This window comes from Syzygium oleosum, unplaced genomic scaffold (genome assembly GCF_021117445.2).
Source record: "Syzygium oleosum isolate NSW1041296 unplaced genomic scaffold, Sole_v2.1 Sole_v2.09, whole genome shotgun sequence".
NCBI lineage: Eukaryota > Viridiplantae > Streptophyta > Magnoliopsida > Myrtales > Myrtaceae > Syzygium > Syzygium oleosum.
In genome coordinates this window covers 8,698,992-8,714,520 of record NW_026607493.1, presented here as the reverse complement: position 1 = coordinate 8,714,520, position 15,529 = coordinate 8,698,992, and the positions used below count along the sequence as shown (strand labels likewise).

The 15,529-nt window shown below is 41.8% G+C and overlaps 1 protein-coding gene across 2 annotated transcripts in view; it reads left to right on the top strand.

Moving 5' to 3' along the window:
- The window catches only part of LOC115693852 (heavy metal-associated isoprenylated plant protein 3-like), an 81,517-nt gene extending 66,532 nt beyond the window's left edge, over positions 1 to 14,985 (top strand). Inside the window, exons 1-5 of one of the 2 annotated variants that reach the window (XM_030620916.2) lie at positions 12,259 to 12,415; positions 12,651 to 12,828; positions 13,479 to 13,717; positions 13,838 to 13,919; positions 14,186 to 14,985. In XM_030620916.2, coding sequence (XP_030476776.1) covers positions 12,407 to 12,415; positions 12,651 to 12,828; positions 13,479 to 13,717; positions 13,838 to 13,919; positions 14,186 to 14,700 — 1,023 coding nt within the window. In that variant the 5' untranslated portion in view covers positions 12,259 to 12,406 and the 3' untranslated portion in view covers positions 14,701 to 14,985. Of the gene's footprint in view, positions 1 to 12,258; positions 12,416 to 12,650; positions 12,829 to 13,478; positions 13,718 to 13,837; positions 13,920 to 14,185 lie in introns of those variants that run through there. The other variant, XM_056314619.1, reaches the window with a different exon arrangement.
- The last annotated feature ends 544 nt before the right edge of the window (positions 14,986 to 15,529 follow it).

The following is a 15,529-nucleotide window of genomic DNA, read 5'->3' as shown; positions in this document are numbered from 1 at the left end:
ATTAATTAGTTTTTTGAAGATTATTTTTATCAACTCAATAAATTAGGAAGTGTAATAGCCGTTCGAAGTGTGAAACCTATGTGAGCCTAGCACAAATATTAAAAAGCATGTTACCAACACTTCTTTTTATAAGTAAAAAACCTATGGACCTCACTATAAGGATGTCACCCTCACCGTAATATTCAGTCCATCCGAAATACGAAATTTAATAATTAGCGAACTCATTACCACGGCCTTACTGGTGTGCTATACTAGTAGCATCTCTCATACGCATTAATCCTGATCACTGATCGTCATGATACGGATGCAAGAGATTGTGTGGCAACATGGAATTGCTAATACATCTAAGCTCTGCCGGTATGACTCAACCAAATTAATCACAGATGGGTCACCAGACTACCCACCTCTACCTCAAACTTGTTACTTGATAGTTAATAAAGGTCTAGGCACGTGGAACGGTAGAACCTAAGAATTGATCTTCGCCTTCTCCAAGAAAGTCTTTCCCTTGGACAAATGACATCGCTGGAATCAAATCATCAATGGGCCTTCCTACTCACGCACTCTTTCCTTACAAATGTATCCTTTGCATGTCTCACTTAAATAATTCTCATGTGCCTAGGATTTCTGTCCAGTCTTTATGAAAGTCCTGCGGAAGTGTTCAAGATCTTGTCCAATGAAATCTTCATATGCTGCATGAGATTCACTCTTCGAATCGCTTCATTGAAAAAAGCTTCGAAGGTACACTTAACAGCTCTCCAAAAGCATTTTTTTAGTGCATGCTACTTGTGAAGCTTCTTCCAATTGGCGTTGCACGGCACTTGATAATTTTAGTGGGTTTAAAATATTTTTTTCGACTTACCGATGATTAAAACAGACACCGATTGGAGTGTAAAATATCCTCCCAACATTAACAAATATTTTCATCTAATCATTCCAAGTAAGTCATTTGTCACCTTTTAACATGAGAACCTCTTCTTCATTTTACATTACAAGTTTTAACCCCAATCACATCATGCATCACCTCACCATTTTAACTCTAAACTTTAAATCCTCATTCATGCACGTGACTTTGACGATCATATCATATCATATCATCTCTCTCTCTCTCTCTATCCGATCATGGTCTTCAATTAATCTATCCAATTCCACTTCTTTAAATCACGAGCCCAACTTCAAAGAGTCTCCGTTTGGTTATATTCACAACTCCAACACAAGCAAAGTTTGCTATTCTGTCTTGTTAATCAATGTTCTTTATGGTGGATGAAGCTCTATGTTCACTCAAACCTTTCCATCCAAGGTTAAAGTAGATTAATCTACTTAATATTCTTAACTTGTTTGGTTCATATTTTTTTTTTTTGGGTCAGAAAGTTGATGTTTGTTCATTTGTTTTAAATTTTGATATTACGTGTAATTGAATATCAAGGTTGACATGTTGAGTTATAATGATTTCTTGCCTAAATTAAAATCTTTAATTCATGCATAGAAGGTGTTTGAAAGATTATCTATAAGGTTTGGTAGCATTTTGGATGGAAAAAATATGAAAATGGTAAAATTGACCAAGTTGTCGATTTTGTGATCAAGTGTAAAAATTGACCGAGTTGTCGACCTTGTGACTAAATGTAAAATTGACTGAGTTGTTGATTTTTGAACTAAGTGTTGGCTAACCGACCATCTCACTGATCCTGATTAACTTACCGATTTTTAGGCCAAATTGTTGATTTTTGAGTAAGTGTTTATTGACTGATCAACTAGTCAATTTTTTAACTTAGTTACCGATTGACTGTCCAAAATGGTCATTTTTTGTGTTAACAAGAGTATAAATTAAATATTCATAAGTTTTAGAAATGAAAAACTATAAGAAGTACTTAAATTTTAGAAAAATGGATTTATAGGACAATTTACCCAACAATCTATGAATTTGCTAAAGTACTCCATTGAATGACGATGACATGGTGAAAAGAGGATAAATGCTTATGCATTGTTATGTATGTATGTATTTAGTTGCATTGTTTTCAAGGAAAATGCTAAGAGATTAGTGTGTTATAAATTGTAAACGTGATTAGTGAAAAATACGTGGTATTTGTTATGATGATTTTGCATGTGATGATGTTATGTACCAACTGATGATTGTCTAATGAGTGGGTTTGCAAATGATGATAAATGGAGGATGGATTTCCATCGTGTAACGAAAAATGTGAAAGAGGCTAGTGTGGTATTATTTGCAAACATTCTTAATTAATGAGATATACATGACAATTGTTACGTTATTGTGATTTTTTTGTCATTGATGCCATGTGATGAAGGCTTTTGCCACAACTCTATTCACTAGATAGCGAACTTCCTCGTATAAGTATGTGTAAAAACCTCTGGTGAAAGATAAAAAGTTTTATTATTTAAAGACGGGTCTCTATAAGGTTGAGAGGACAAGAATAACCTGTAATTCATACATGAATAATATGGCTTGTGTAGCTTTATGTTGATATGGCTTGTATAGCCTGATATGGTTTGTGTAGCCTATGATAGCCATCATCATGCAAGAAACTAACATATCGAATCCTTAATAAAATTCCTAATGCTAGACACAAACTCAAAGTATGACTTGAGTCTTCAGGGACAATGTTAATGGATTGAAATTTTTAGTGCGGCCCAAGATAGAGAAGAAAAATAACACGGCCCAAAGTGCGGTAGGAGGTAGTGGGGCAACGCCCAACGGTGGTGTTAAGAATTTGAGCGTGAAGATTTAACGTTTAAGGCGTGTGGATAGTGATTTTAGAATTAACGTTCCGTTTCTTTCGTGGAAAATAAATATTTTAAAAAATATTTTTCAAAAGAGAATTTATTGTATTTCTTGAAATAATTAGTCAATAAAAAATATTTCCATTGTCGAGAATAATTTATGTCTAAATATTTTCGCGGATAATGAAAATATTTTTCATTCATAATTTTTGGACAAGGCATAAATGATTATTTTTAAAAAAATATTTTCAAAATTATATAAACGGAGCCTAAAATCTTTTTGGTGCTCTGTATTTGAAAGACATTTTGAGGATAAGCAAGCCGTTGCTTGCCATCATCGAGACCTTGACGAGGGTCGCCGGCCCTCTCTCTGGCAAAGGAGGGGCAGCACCGACCCTCTCTCTCTCCCCTATTCATTTTACTATCTCTTTTGCTCCTTTTCCCTAAAACGTTTTTCTCTCAAATTTTGTTGATGTTGCTGCGACATATACAGCCACATCAGCATTCGAGAGTCTTATCGCTTTGGTTGGACCGTCGTCGTCACGTCGTTTGCCAATCGAATCAAATCGACTAGAAGGATTGAACTCATTCCATTCAAAAGGGGCGAGTACCAAAGTGGTCAACAGTATGACAATTCAAGGGTCGAATCGGACATTGCAGAAGAGTGTACGAGACTTGTCTTTTTGGTTTTTATATTGCCCCGTTCGTAGTGCATGGACTCGCTTCTGCTATCGAAAACCAGAGGCCGTCATTTGGGTTGGATAAGGAACCATTCAAAGTTTTTGTTAACCCTGAGAACTTAGGTCTTGCATGGCGGGCGACGTTGTTGTCGCTCTCGTCCTTCGAGATGGTGTCCTTGAACAGGACTGAACCGAACACTCCTCGCAAGACATTCAGGGTTTGGATTTCCGAGAGTTTCTCGTGCAATGCCGCAAAAGCGGAAAAACAAACATTTTCCGAACGAGTAGAGACGCCGAGAACCGTGCGGTCTCAAAGCCGAACGACATCTCGGCTCTGTCTTCTGCTGTCTAAAGTCACAAAGATTGAAACTGCTTTTGTTTTGTCGATACTAACGACGGAGAAGGAGAACACGGTTTTCAGTTCCTCCTTCGCTCGATCGCTTGGCATATGTCTCGTGTGAAAATGAAAGCGGCTACCGACCTGAAAAGCGGCCGTGGAAAGTTTCTCCGGAAGGCCTTGCACTGTATCTGCGAGAGTATTCTCGTTTCGATCGGTTCTGGCTTGGTGATTAAGAAAAATGCATGATAACTGCGAATTAGGGATTAGTCAAAGAGTTTTGTGTACTGAAAAGAGGGTGTTAATTGTTATGGGATGTTAATCCATCTCTCATGTAACCGAACCCCGGACCTATCCTCGATCAATTTGCACATGTTATTTACGTGGTTTATTTTCCGTCTAACTACTTAGACAATCTGGATGTACAATCGATTTAGGGTAAAAAATATTGCTAACGACTCCTTTCTATTTTTCAATGTATGGATTTGGTGCCGTAGCCAACTCGACTCTCGGATTCGGGAAGATCTAGGGACCGAGGCACCTTGTTGCCCTGGTCTGCGAGTTTTCGAGGTGCTACAACATCTTAATTGTTCATGCTTTTATTGTTACCCGCCGTCAGACATTGTCTCCATGACTCCCCCTAATGCGCGGGGCAAAAAGAGAGCAGAATAGGAGAGCTAAGGACGAAAGTAGAACATTCTGGGGACACTAACGAAATGATTAGAATCAATTTTGAATTAATTAAGCTTACTTTATTATTTTCATCTCCAAAGAAAATGCACGAGACACTAACAAACCCACCGAATTCTAAATAAAATTCCAGATGCTACTAGACACAAAATTCAAAGTATGACTCGAGTCTTTAGGGGATAACGTCAATGGATTGAAACTTTTAGTAGGGCCAAAGATACAGTAAAAAAAGGAAAGCAAGGCACTGTTTTTCAGAAAAGCATACGTTGAAAAACGAAAAGAAACATGTTAGTGGGGGCGATGTAGTTGCTATATGTCTCTCAATAGGACAGATCGGGTGGTAGGTGGACGGGGTCGCTGAGACTTGACGAGGGTTGCCGGCCCTCTCTCTCTGGCACCAGAGGGACGGGGGCACTAGCCCTCTCTCTCCCTCCTCCAGATTTGTCATTTTAATTTTTTCTTGCTCTTTCTTTTCTCTAAAACTTTCTTCTTTCAAATCTTTTTGATGTGTCTGTGAAATTGTAAGGCCACATTGGCAATCCGGAATATCATGGTTTGGTTGGACTGTTACGTCATATGCTAATCGAATCAAATTGACTAGAAGGACCGAACCTATCCCACTCAAAAGGCTCGAGTACCTAAATTGGTGAAAGGTATCAAAATTCAAGGGACGGATTGGACATTGCAGAAGAGTGCTTGGACAGTTGGACTCGCTTCTGCTCCCAAAACACACAGGCCGTGATCTGGTTATATAAGAAACCATCAGTTCTCTTGCACGGCGGGGAGAGGTCGTTCTCGCTCGCGTGCTTTTGAATCTGTCGTTTTACTCGAGATGGTGTCTTTGCACAGGAGGACTGAACCAAACACAACTCGCAAGACATTCGAGGTTTGGGTTTTCCGAGAGTTTCTCACGTCAATCATGCCGCAAAAGAGGACAAACACTATTCGGGATGAGTGTACTCCGAGAATAGTGCGGTGTCGAAGCCGAACTGACATTTGGCTTTTTGTCTTCTGCTTCCATGTAAAGTCAAGAAGATTGAAAGATTGAAACTCCCTTCTTTTGATGACGACGACGGAGAAAGAGAAGACGATTTTGCATTCCTTCTCGCTCGATCGCTTTAGCAGATGATGTCTCCGTGTGAAAACGAAGCTGGCTACCGACCTGAAAGGCGGATCTGAAAAGTTTCTTGTGAAGGCCTTGCACTGCATCGGCTAGACTAAATTTAGTTCTGTTCATTTCTAAGGGCCGTTTGGCAACGTGCCAAACAATGAAAATTTCTATTCTTTTGTTTCCAGAAATAGTTTGGGAACAGAAATGCGTTTGATAAACTTTTTGTTCCCGGGCACATTTTTGCAAAAATTTGTGCCTAATCGATTTTGGAAGAGAAACAAGAAGTAAAAAAAGTTGCTTCTTGTTTCTAAGACAATTTTGAGAATTAGTTTTTTTTTCTTTTTCTTTTTTTGTTTTCTTCTTTTTGTGTTGCTCTTCTTGGGTTGTGGCCGGTCGCCTGGCCGGGCCCGACGGCGGTCGCGGCCCTCGCCGGCCGCCAGCGGAGGCGAGGGTCCCCCTTGCCGGCAAGGGCGAGGGCTAGACCCTCGCCACCTGGGCGAGGCGGCTCGCCGTCGGTCATGGCGAGGTCGGCCTTGCCCAGATCGGGCGAGGCCGAGCCTCGTCATGGGTTGCGACGCCCTGGCCTGTGGCCGGTCGCCGGCGACCGGCCATAGCCAAGGAAGAGAATGGGTAGAAAGAAAAAAAAAATTAAACAATTCAAAATATTATTAAAATATTAAATAAAAAGAAATTTTGTATAGTTACCAAACGCATTTCTGTTCTTTTCTATTTCAGGAATAGAAATTTTGGACAGTTACTAAACGCCTTCAAATCCTCAGAAATTGTTTCCGGGCACAGAATAAAAAAGAATCATTGCTGAGTAGAAATAGTTCCCGGGCACAGAATGGTTGTCATGCGCACCCTAAGAATCGACTAGCTGAGTGATTAAGCACTTGATTGACGATTTTGAATATGGAAGGTCCTATATTGCAATTACATGGTCATCCATTCAATGAAAGTTTGGAAGCGTCGTCAGCCTATTATGCGGTTGAGGCCCGACTCGATACATGCGAATAGAGCACTTTACATGCATCCACGAATTGATTGAGCCAAAAAGTCTGGATACCTCGTATTGTAGAATTAATTGATTTGATTTCCATTTGGCATTAGTTTTTAAGATCGGACCAAAATAATTTTATTCCTAAAAAATTCGCTAGTTCTATGGCATGAACTACCCGTCTTTCATAGGACCGAACAGGTAAAATTAGCGAGACAAGTGATGGTACAAGAAAGCTACCCACAATACGACTTAACCACTATATTAATTTTGACATCTATTTATACTTTTATATAAAGTGAAAATTTGGTGTCTACTTTTCCTATTACCAAAACACCCCTATCTCATCTCATCTCAAATCTATATAGATTATTGAGCGGAACAATATGTAAAGTCAACTTTCAAATTTGCAGACCGGGGATCGATCCATAGGTCTTCCCAAATCCTAGAATCTAGTGGCCTATGACACCAGATATGTGAATTGACCAATAGAGAGGAGTCATCAGCAATCGTTGTTTTAACCTAGGTCGATTGGACATTCTTTTATAAGGAAAAATATACTTCGTAGATGACATGTGTAATGTGATTAGTCTCTGCGTGACGTCTAGAGGCTGAGGTTCAAGGTTTGGTTATGTGAGGCACGGATTAGCATCTCACAGCACCTTATTAGGTATCAAAACTCTTTGATTAAGCCCTAATTCACAGTCATCGTGCATTTTCTTGAAGAGTTTGAAAATCGAATTTTTGATCGATACACAATTAGTTAATAAGATCACATCATATAGTCCACTGGTGAGCCCATTGTGTGACTGTGTATTTTGAAATATGTTATTGATGATGTCCGACATAGAATGAAACAACATATATGACAGGATAGATTTTGAGGTTGAACGTGTGGCAATCGAGTATGAGTTATAAGTCGGATGTGATGCGACATAATGATTTAATATGCATTCATTGGACATGCAAATGTGACATGAATTTGGAATATGATATGCACGAATGCCAATAGAATATGGCATACACAGATGAGATTGAAGTAGATCGAATTAAACATGAAGGAGAAACCGATTACAACATGAGCGAATAACATGCATAATCACGTAGATTTTGAGTATGGCATGAGTAAATGACAAGTGTGATGATGTGGAAATCGAACAAGACATGTGCAAATTACATGCGAGATGACATGTCGGTCAAATGAGAAATGTACGAATGAAATGTACATATACGCCATTTGGAAGAAGTGTGTTTGAAATCAAAAATCGCAAACTTCCGGGCAGTGCGAAAAATAGGTGACTGGTCCTGAACAGTCAAAACTTGATTGTTAGATTAGGATCACAAGATGGTGTATGAAGACTAAGTTCGATGGGTAGAGCCCATTTATTATGTTGAAAGTTCGTTTGTGCCTCGTAGTTTGCAGCTCAAACATTAGTAAACTTTTGGTCAATCATATTTCAACTGGTTAATTTTTTTTTTTTGTAATTTTAGGCGATGTCAACATATGTCATCATCTTAGATATAAAAATTTAAAAGTTATAAAATATGATTTCTTTTCCTCGCTTTACATATTATATTTCATATTGACGTTTCAGTATGAACGTTTCGAAACTAGCATGCGTTATGCCCCAATCGTCCTCAGCGACGGTTTTGCTTCTTTGACATTTTTGCCTTCACCTTTGACAAATATGTCAATTAATGGACTACTTCTCGTTTATCCGCATGCCGATCATTTCACTAATCAAACTATCTTAGTTGTGTTGACTATTGGGGCTTATACGTATTATGACATGCACATGCATACTTCTGCTCTTAATTACATGGGCCTGTACCTGAGATCCACATTTTAGTATATATAAATTATACTTGCAACATCGTGAAGTTTACATAAGTATATGAATCTTCAAATGGGTGCACATTATCAGACGGGCTATATATTTCGATGGGTACCATCTTATCCGAATGACTGGGAAATCTAAAGATACAGATACAACGATGTCTTTTAGTTTTCAAGATGACCAGAAGCAAACACTTCACGTGCTAAACTTGTTCCTTGTGTTTGTTATTTCAAATGCATCTGCTGTCGGCTTTTGTGGAGGTGTAAGAATTGATGATGACATTTGGCCACTCGTCATAGATGGCAAGCCGACATGACAAGGAATGAGACATGAAATTTAAAGTGAAATGCATCAGCGGATCAGCCAAGAGCCAAGAAAATGCGAGGAAGTTTCGAATTCTGTTTTTGCATTCTGGATTGAACAAGGACAGGACGGGAGCTTTTCCACGTACATCGTTTGGTGGAAGTCCAAGTCCAAAGGATGGTAAGGAATTTACACCTTGACTTGCATTGAACATGTGGGAGTGTCACTGGACAATGCATCATCCGAGCTGAAATTTGGGTTGAGGTAATCAAGATGGCTACGCGGTTCGAAAAGAAGTAAAAAATAAAGAATGTAAAGCTCGATGGCCCGACAAATAGATCCAAACCTTTTTTTTCTTTGGTTCGGGTTCTATGCAGGTTGGGACACAAAAATTATATATATACATGCCCTTCATGTCTGGGTCGGATCGGTCGGATATTAATGAAACCCAAACATAACTGATATGATATGTTGAACCCTACTTTCTATCGCAAACAATGTTTTGAGCCTATACCGTAGCATTGATTTTCTTTAATGATACCATCACGTGAGATTTGATAGATATCTTCGAATTCTTATATAACTTGCGTTTTTTTTTTATTCTTTTGTAGTTGATGTTAGCGAAGATTCTTTTTTCCCGCACCATTCTATAAGCACTTTCCATTATTGGTATGGAATTGGCTAGAAATAACAGATCACGTATCATACTAATCATTCGTGAAAATTGTACTAAAAGTCCTAAAGAAGTTCTCATTCTTTAGTTGTCCGGCTAAATTGCCCGACTTGTTAGTCTCCCCTTACATTTAACTTAGCTCTGAATCCGCGCTACACGTCGTTCACAACACTCCAACAATTACTATACGAAAAGAGTACTTTATTTCTTTGAAAATACGAGAAAAAAATCATGGATCATGAAGAGATAATATAGTTAAAGGACTAATGACTTCTATACTTACAAGAATGTAGGAAAAGAGAAGCACACCACCCGCGAACCTTTTCTGAAGGAGGGAAGTCACGGAAACTACTACTGGGTATTTCATACATTGAAATTTCTTTCTTTGTCCTTCACTTCACTTATGCTTATCATGCATTATAGGTCGTATTAGTGATTTGAAAGGAGTGACGACGACAAGTCTCTCCCTTTACAGGGTAGTGTACGTATAGATTATAAGCCTCGCATGTGAAAGTTGCGACATAAGTCTATCAATCAAATATGCAAGTCGACTTCATCGGAAAGTCTCGCGTTGTTGAGCCCTTCTTTCGCTGTTTTTTTTAACAGTTGATGGCAAACATCTTGTTTCTTTACTATTTGTAGCTATTTTTTTATTAGTGGTGTCAAAAAGAATCGCTCGAATAGAAACTCGTGCAGAACCGGAAATTTTGGATCGAGTTTCCTTTTGCTTCGAATAGTATGTAAGACAACGGGCTCCTGTCGGTACGATTTGGTTTGGTTTCGGATTCAGGTAAAAAAAACCCGAACTGACCCGAAACACATCATGGAGACAAATTGCATGCCATTTTCCATTTTGCTCTTTCCTTCGAATTCTGAGGCAAGTCCTTCTCCAGGTTAGCATCTGTCCAATTCGGGCTCTGAACGATTGATTCTTCAAGATGAACAGAAGCAAACATTGCACGAGCTGAACTTGTTCCCTGTCGGTGTTATCGCTTATGCATCTGCTGTCGGCTTTGCTGAAGGTGTAAGGATTGAAGAAAACTTTTGGCCATTCGTCGTAGATGGTCATCCGACATGACGAGGAAGGAGACATGAAACTTTTAAGCGAAATGCATCGGCGAAGGGGTGAAGAAAATACGAGGAAGTTTCATATTGGGTTTCGCGTTCTGGATCGAGCAAGGACAGGACGGGAGCTTCAAGACCGACAAACTTTTCATCCCATTTTCGCCGTGCAATATCGGGTGTAAATCCAATCCCAAAGGACGGGACAGAAGTTTACATGAGTTGCGTTGAACATGCGAATTTTCATTGGACGGGTGTATTAACATCGTTAAAATTTGGATCGAGACAATTAAAGATGGTTTTTTTTTTTGGTCGAAAATTAAAGATGGTTATGCAGTTGAGAAAAATAAAAAATAAAAATTTTAAAACCCGATAACCTGGCACAACTAGATTCGGACCATTTTTTCCCCAGTTCGGGTTCTATACGGGTCGGGTCACAATTTCCCCCTTCCCCCCTGGATGGGATTGGGTTGGGTCTAGTGGGATATCAGTGAGATCCTAACCAAACCGATCGACTGACACCTCGCTTTCTATTGTTGTGGAACTGGCAAAACTCTATAGTGATATTATCGCGTGATTTGATAAATATCTTTAAGTTCTTAAGTAATTTGTATGTTTTTGGTTTCGTTTGGAGTTGATGTTTGCGAAAGTTTTTTTTTTTTTTTCGCACCATTTTGTAAGTGCTTTTAATAGATGATGTATCATAGTAAGAATATTGTCCTACAACTTTATATTTTGTTCGAAAATCCAACTCAAAAGTTTAAGTCAGCAGTAGTAGGTATCGTAAGATCATATGTATATAAAACATATATAAAACTCACAAAATAGTGGTGTGAGACACTTTAACACTTTTTTCACGTACGTGTACAGACACGGGGCCACACACGACGTGCAAAATAAAAAATCTAACCCAAAAAATTTAAGTCAGCAAGTGAAGAGGGTATCGTGTATATAAATAACATATAAAACCCTCTGTAAATAAATGATACGAGCCGCTTCTACATATTTCGGTTAGGCAAAACTCCTTACATTCTTGTCTAACTTGCATTTCCCCGTTTCTTTTCGCGATTCATGAACCACACAAGTCTCTTTCTCCACCCTTATCCGGATATCCTCTCTATCGCATTTCTCCATCGTCAGTTTCCTCGAAACCCCGGGCGAGGCGCGGGGCGCTCGTCTCGATCGGTACAGTAAAGTGTGCAGGTAGACGAGCAATATTTATTTTTTTTCTCTCCCGACGACGGTGCTAGAATAGCAATTGGATTTCGCATTCCTTCAAGGGCAAAGTACAATTGCAACCTTTGGTGTCCTCCAATTTTGACTCGACATTTATAATAATTTCCTCCTTTTGTCCAACAGACGCGGGCAGAAAATTCCAGAGGGACAAAGAGGAAGGGAAAAAAAAATCCGGAACACACACACGGAGACTTTTTATCCTGATCGAGTCGCTCGTGACACGGAACGCTTTTTCTCTCTCTTCACGAGCGCCCGATCGCCCGTCGCGTTGGACCCGCCTTCGCGGCGGTTTCCCCCCCCCCCCTCGGCTTCCGCGAGCGCTGACGTCATCGGGAGGGGGAGGGAGGGGGGGGGTGGGGGGTGGGGGCCCTCCACCCCACCCCACCACCCCACCGAAACGCGCGCACTGCAGCACATGCGGGAGCAACTCGAGCCGCGTGATCTCAAATAAAGGGGGGGTTGGAGGGGTGCGCACGGGACTCGCGAATAGCGCGGCGTAGCGGAACATTATCTCCCACCACAGCAACGCGCACGCCGACGCTGATGTCCGTTACATCGCCAGTCGCAATCGCGTGACGGTATAAAGAGTAGCGCCTCCCCAGGCTCTTCGTCACCAAATTCCGATCATCTTCCTCCTCTCTCACCTCATCTCTCTCTCTCTCTCTGTCTCTCGCTCTCTACAGTTTCACACTCTCCTCGTAAGCCAGCCGCACGATTTCTCATCCTCGCAGGGCCGAGTTCCGATGGGCGAGGTGGGTTTTCCCTTCTCTTCTTCCTCCCCCTTCTTTTGCTGTCGCGGCTCCGTTCTCGCTCTGATTCTCTCTCTTGAATCTCGCTTTTGGTTGCCCACTTTTCTTTTTTCCAAATTTGTTGCCAAAACGGTGATGAAACGGAAAAAGGAAGAGAGAGCAGAGAGAGAGAGAGCGAGGCGGTTTGGGATTTTGAATTTCGCTTCTGAGTTCTGACCCATCCCTGGTGTTGCTGCAGAAGAAGGACGGCGGCCAGAAGGACGGCGACCAGAAGAAGAAGGCCGCCGCCGCCGCGGCGGGGGAGGAAGCCGGCGGCGGCGGCGGCGGCGGCGGCTCATCCACCGTCGTGCTGAAGATGGACTTGCATTGCGACGGCTGCGCCAAGAAAGTCAAGGGAGCCGTCAAGCGATTCGACGGTAATCTCTCGAAATCGTTCATCCTCGTCTCTGCATCGTTCAATTTGGTTCCGATCGACAAGTCCTCCGTTCGTCGGTTTTCTCGAGCAGTTTCTTGATGTTACCGTTGAGTCACGCGTGAAATCCGCTGCAATCAATACAAAATCGGTCTCGTTAATAACTTTTTCGAGATATTTCTTGAGTTACCAGGCGAATTAATTTCGGTAAATTTTTTTTATTTATTTTAAGTATCCAATATATTTTTTTATATCTATTTATCAGAATAAAATGTTCATGGCTTGTGCCTCTTCATCTTTTCCCCGTTAATGTCTTCGAAAATTATTTTCTTTTATCGCTCGGTATGATTTAAATTAAGTTGTTGTTACAACAACGTCAGAGCCTTCGAAACTTCAGCAGGCGGGCCTTAGGAAGTTTGGTGTGCCCGATTAAAATAATCGGACATCTCATCGGTTGATAAAACGCGAGCCACTCCGTCATCGGATTGGCCCGATGGCTCGCCATCGCGCGCGCCGTGAGCCGCACTCTAAAACGACGTCGCCGCTTTCGCCGATGGTTCCTCGGAACCGGAAAAGGACACGGTCTCCGGGTGATTGGCGGCGGGGGTGAGGTGGGGGGTTTGATCCTAAATTTTTTTTTTCCTTGGGGCGCAGGCGTCCAAGGCGTGAAGGTGGACACCGGGGCCAACAAGATAACGGTCATCGGGAAGGTGGACCCCGCCAAGCTGCGCGAGCGGTTGGAGGAGAAGACCCAGAAGAAGGTGGAGCTCGTCTCTCACTCGCCTTCTCCCTCGCCGCCGAAGGACGGCGGTGCAGCCGAGAAGAAACCGGAGGGCAAGAAAGCTGCGGAAGAGGGCAAGAAGAAGAAGGCTGAAGTCGAGAAGCCCAAGGAGGTAGGTGATTACTGTAATTCCGTCGAGTTTTTTCGTAGATTGACGTATCTGTTGTCAGGATTATCGAAACTGATAGTTTTTGGTTTTTTGTATGGGCCTTTTCCTTGGGTGTTTTGGCAGAGCACGGTGGTGCTGAAGATCAACTTGCACTGTGCTGGGTGCATCAAGAAGATAAAGAGGATCGTGGGCAAGGAGGTCAAAGGTTAGAACCTAGAAAACTCAATCCCTAATTAAATTACGTGATGACTCGATCAATTCGATTAGGACCCGTTCACGCTTAATCTGGAGAGATTAGTTCGGTGGAAAAAGACCGGCTCATAAATTCGTTCAACGGTCAAACCTTAGTTTCCTTTTTTCCTCTTGTTTGGCCGGAACACGAAAGTCAAATCTTGGGCTCCATAAGTGGAAAATCCGTTGGCTCTATCATCTAGAATGCGCAGCGAGTCCTTATACGTCGGTCTTTTGCAGGAGTAGAATCGGTGACCGTAGACGAAGGGAAAGATCTAGTCATACTGAAGGGCACCATGCAGTCGAATGGGCTCGCGCCGTACCTTAAAGAAAAGCTCAAGCGGGGCGTGGAGGTGGTCCCACCCAAGAAAGAAGAAGCCGCGACGGACAAGAAGGATAAGCCCGCCGCTGGCGGTGGCGAAGGCGGAGAGAAGAAGGATGGCGGCGACGGCGGGAAGAAGAAGGAGGAGAGCGGTGTGGTCAATGTGGAGGCGAAGAAAATGGAATACGGTGGATATCCGGCGCAGTCGATGACATCGTATTGGAACTACCCTCCGATGTATGGCGCCGGGCCCAGCAATGCCGTGCAGCCTTATTATCAGAGCCACCATGCGGAGCCATATTACCATGGAGGAGGATACCCGAGCCAAGCATACGGGGCGCCGTACCCAAACGATGGGTACGTGATGGATCACCGCATGCACGCGCCGCAGATGTTCAGTGACGAGAATCCTAATGCATGCTCCGTCATGTGAGCACGACTGCACGAGCGAAAGCGGAACCATGGCTTTCGGGTGAGATCATCGGCAGTGGGGTGAAGATGTAAATATCGGAATCGTGTCGTTGGGGGAACTACAAGAAGAGGTAGAGAGTTTCATTTGGGCTTTAGGAAGCGACCGATCGACGAAACCTGTTTCGTTGTTAGGGTTGGTACGAAGTTTTATACTCTTTTTTAGTGCCCTTGGTGGAAATTTGGTCACGACTAGCTCATTTTGATGTCATAATAAAAGATAAAACCATTGTTTTGTCAGCACATAAAATTCATCCTTGTTTCATCCTTTACTAGACAAGACCTCTAATCCGCATCAGTGGGTGAGTAACAACTGCGACTGTCCAATGCAAATGTAATTACGAAGAGATCCGAGCAGAGAAGATGTACAGTGAGAATAAGGAGTAATGAATGGTAAGAAAGTGCATCGAATCGGTTTTGTATGTGGCAAAGAAGCTTCGTGACATAGTAAAATTAGAAAACGTAATTGCACATATTCGTGACCATTTTGAAGGGAGCTAAACCATTAGAATCATGGGCCCCCAAGCGATGTCCGCTTGTACAAGGTTTACTTCTCAATACCGACGTTTCTATACGCAATCCATGATCAGCTTCCTTTCCTAGCTCCCTAATTTTTTAAGGCAATGATCTTATTTTTTTTTGAGTGTATGGTATTCTGCGGATCTTCGAGGAACCAATCCCCCTCCCTAACGAGACTAATCCAAGTTCAAAGTTTATTGCAATTCCCATATAAATGGTAGTGCGCAACATACACTTAGAAATGTTGGATGACTATTTGCTTTGTAGCACGGCAT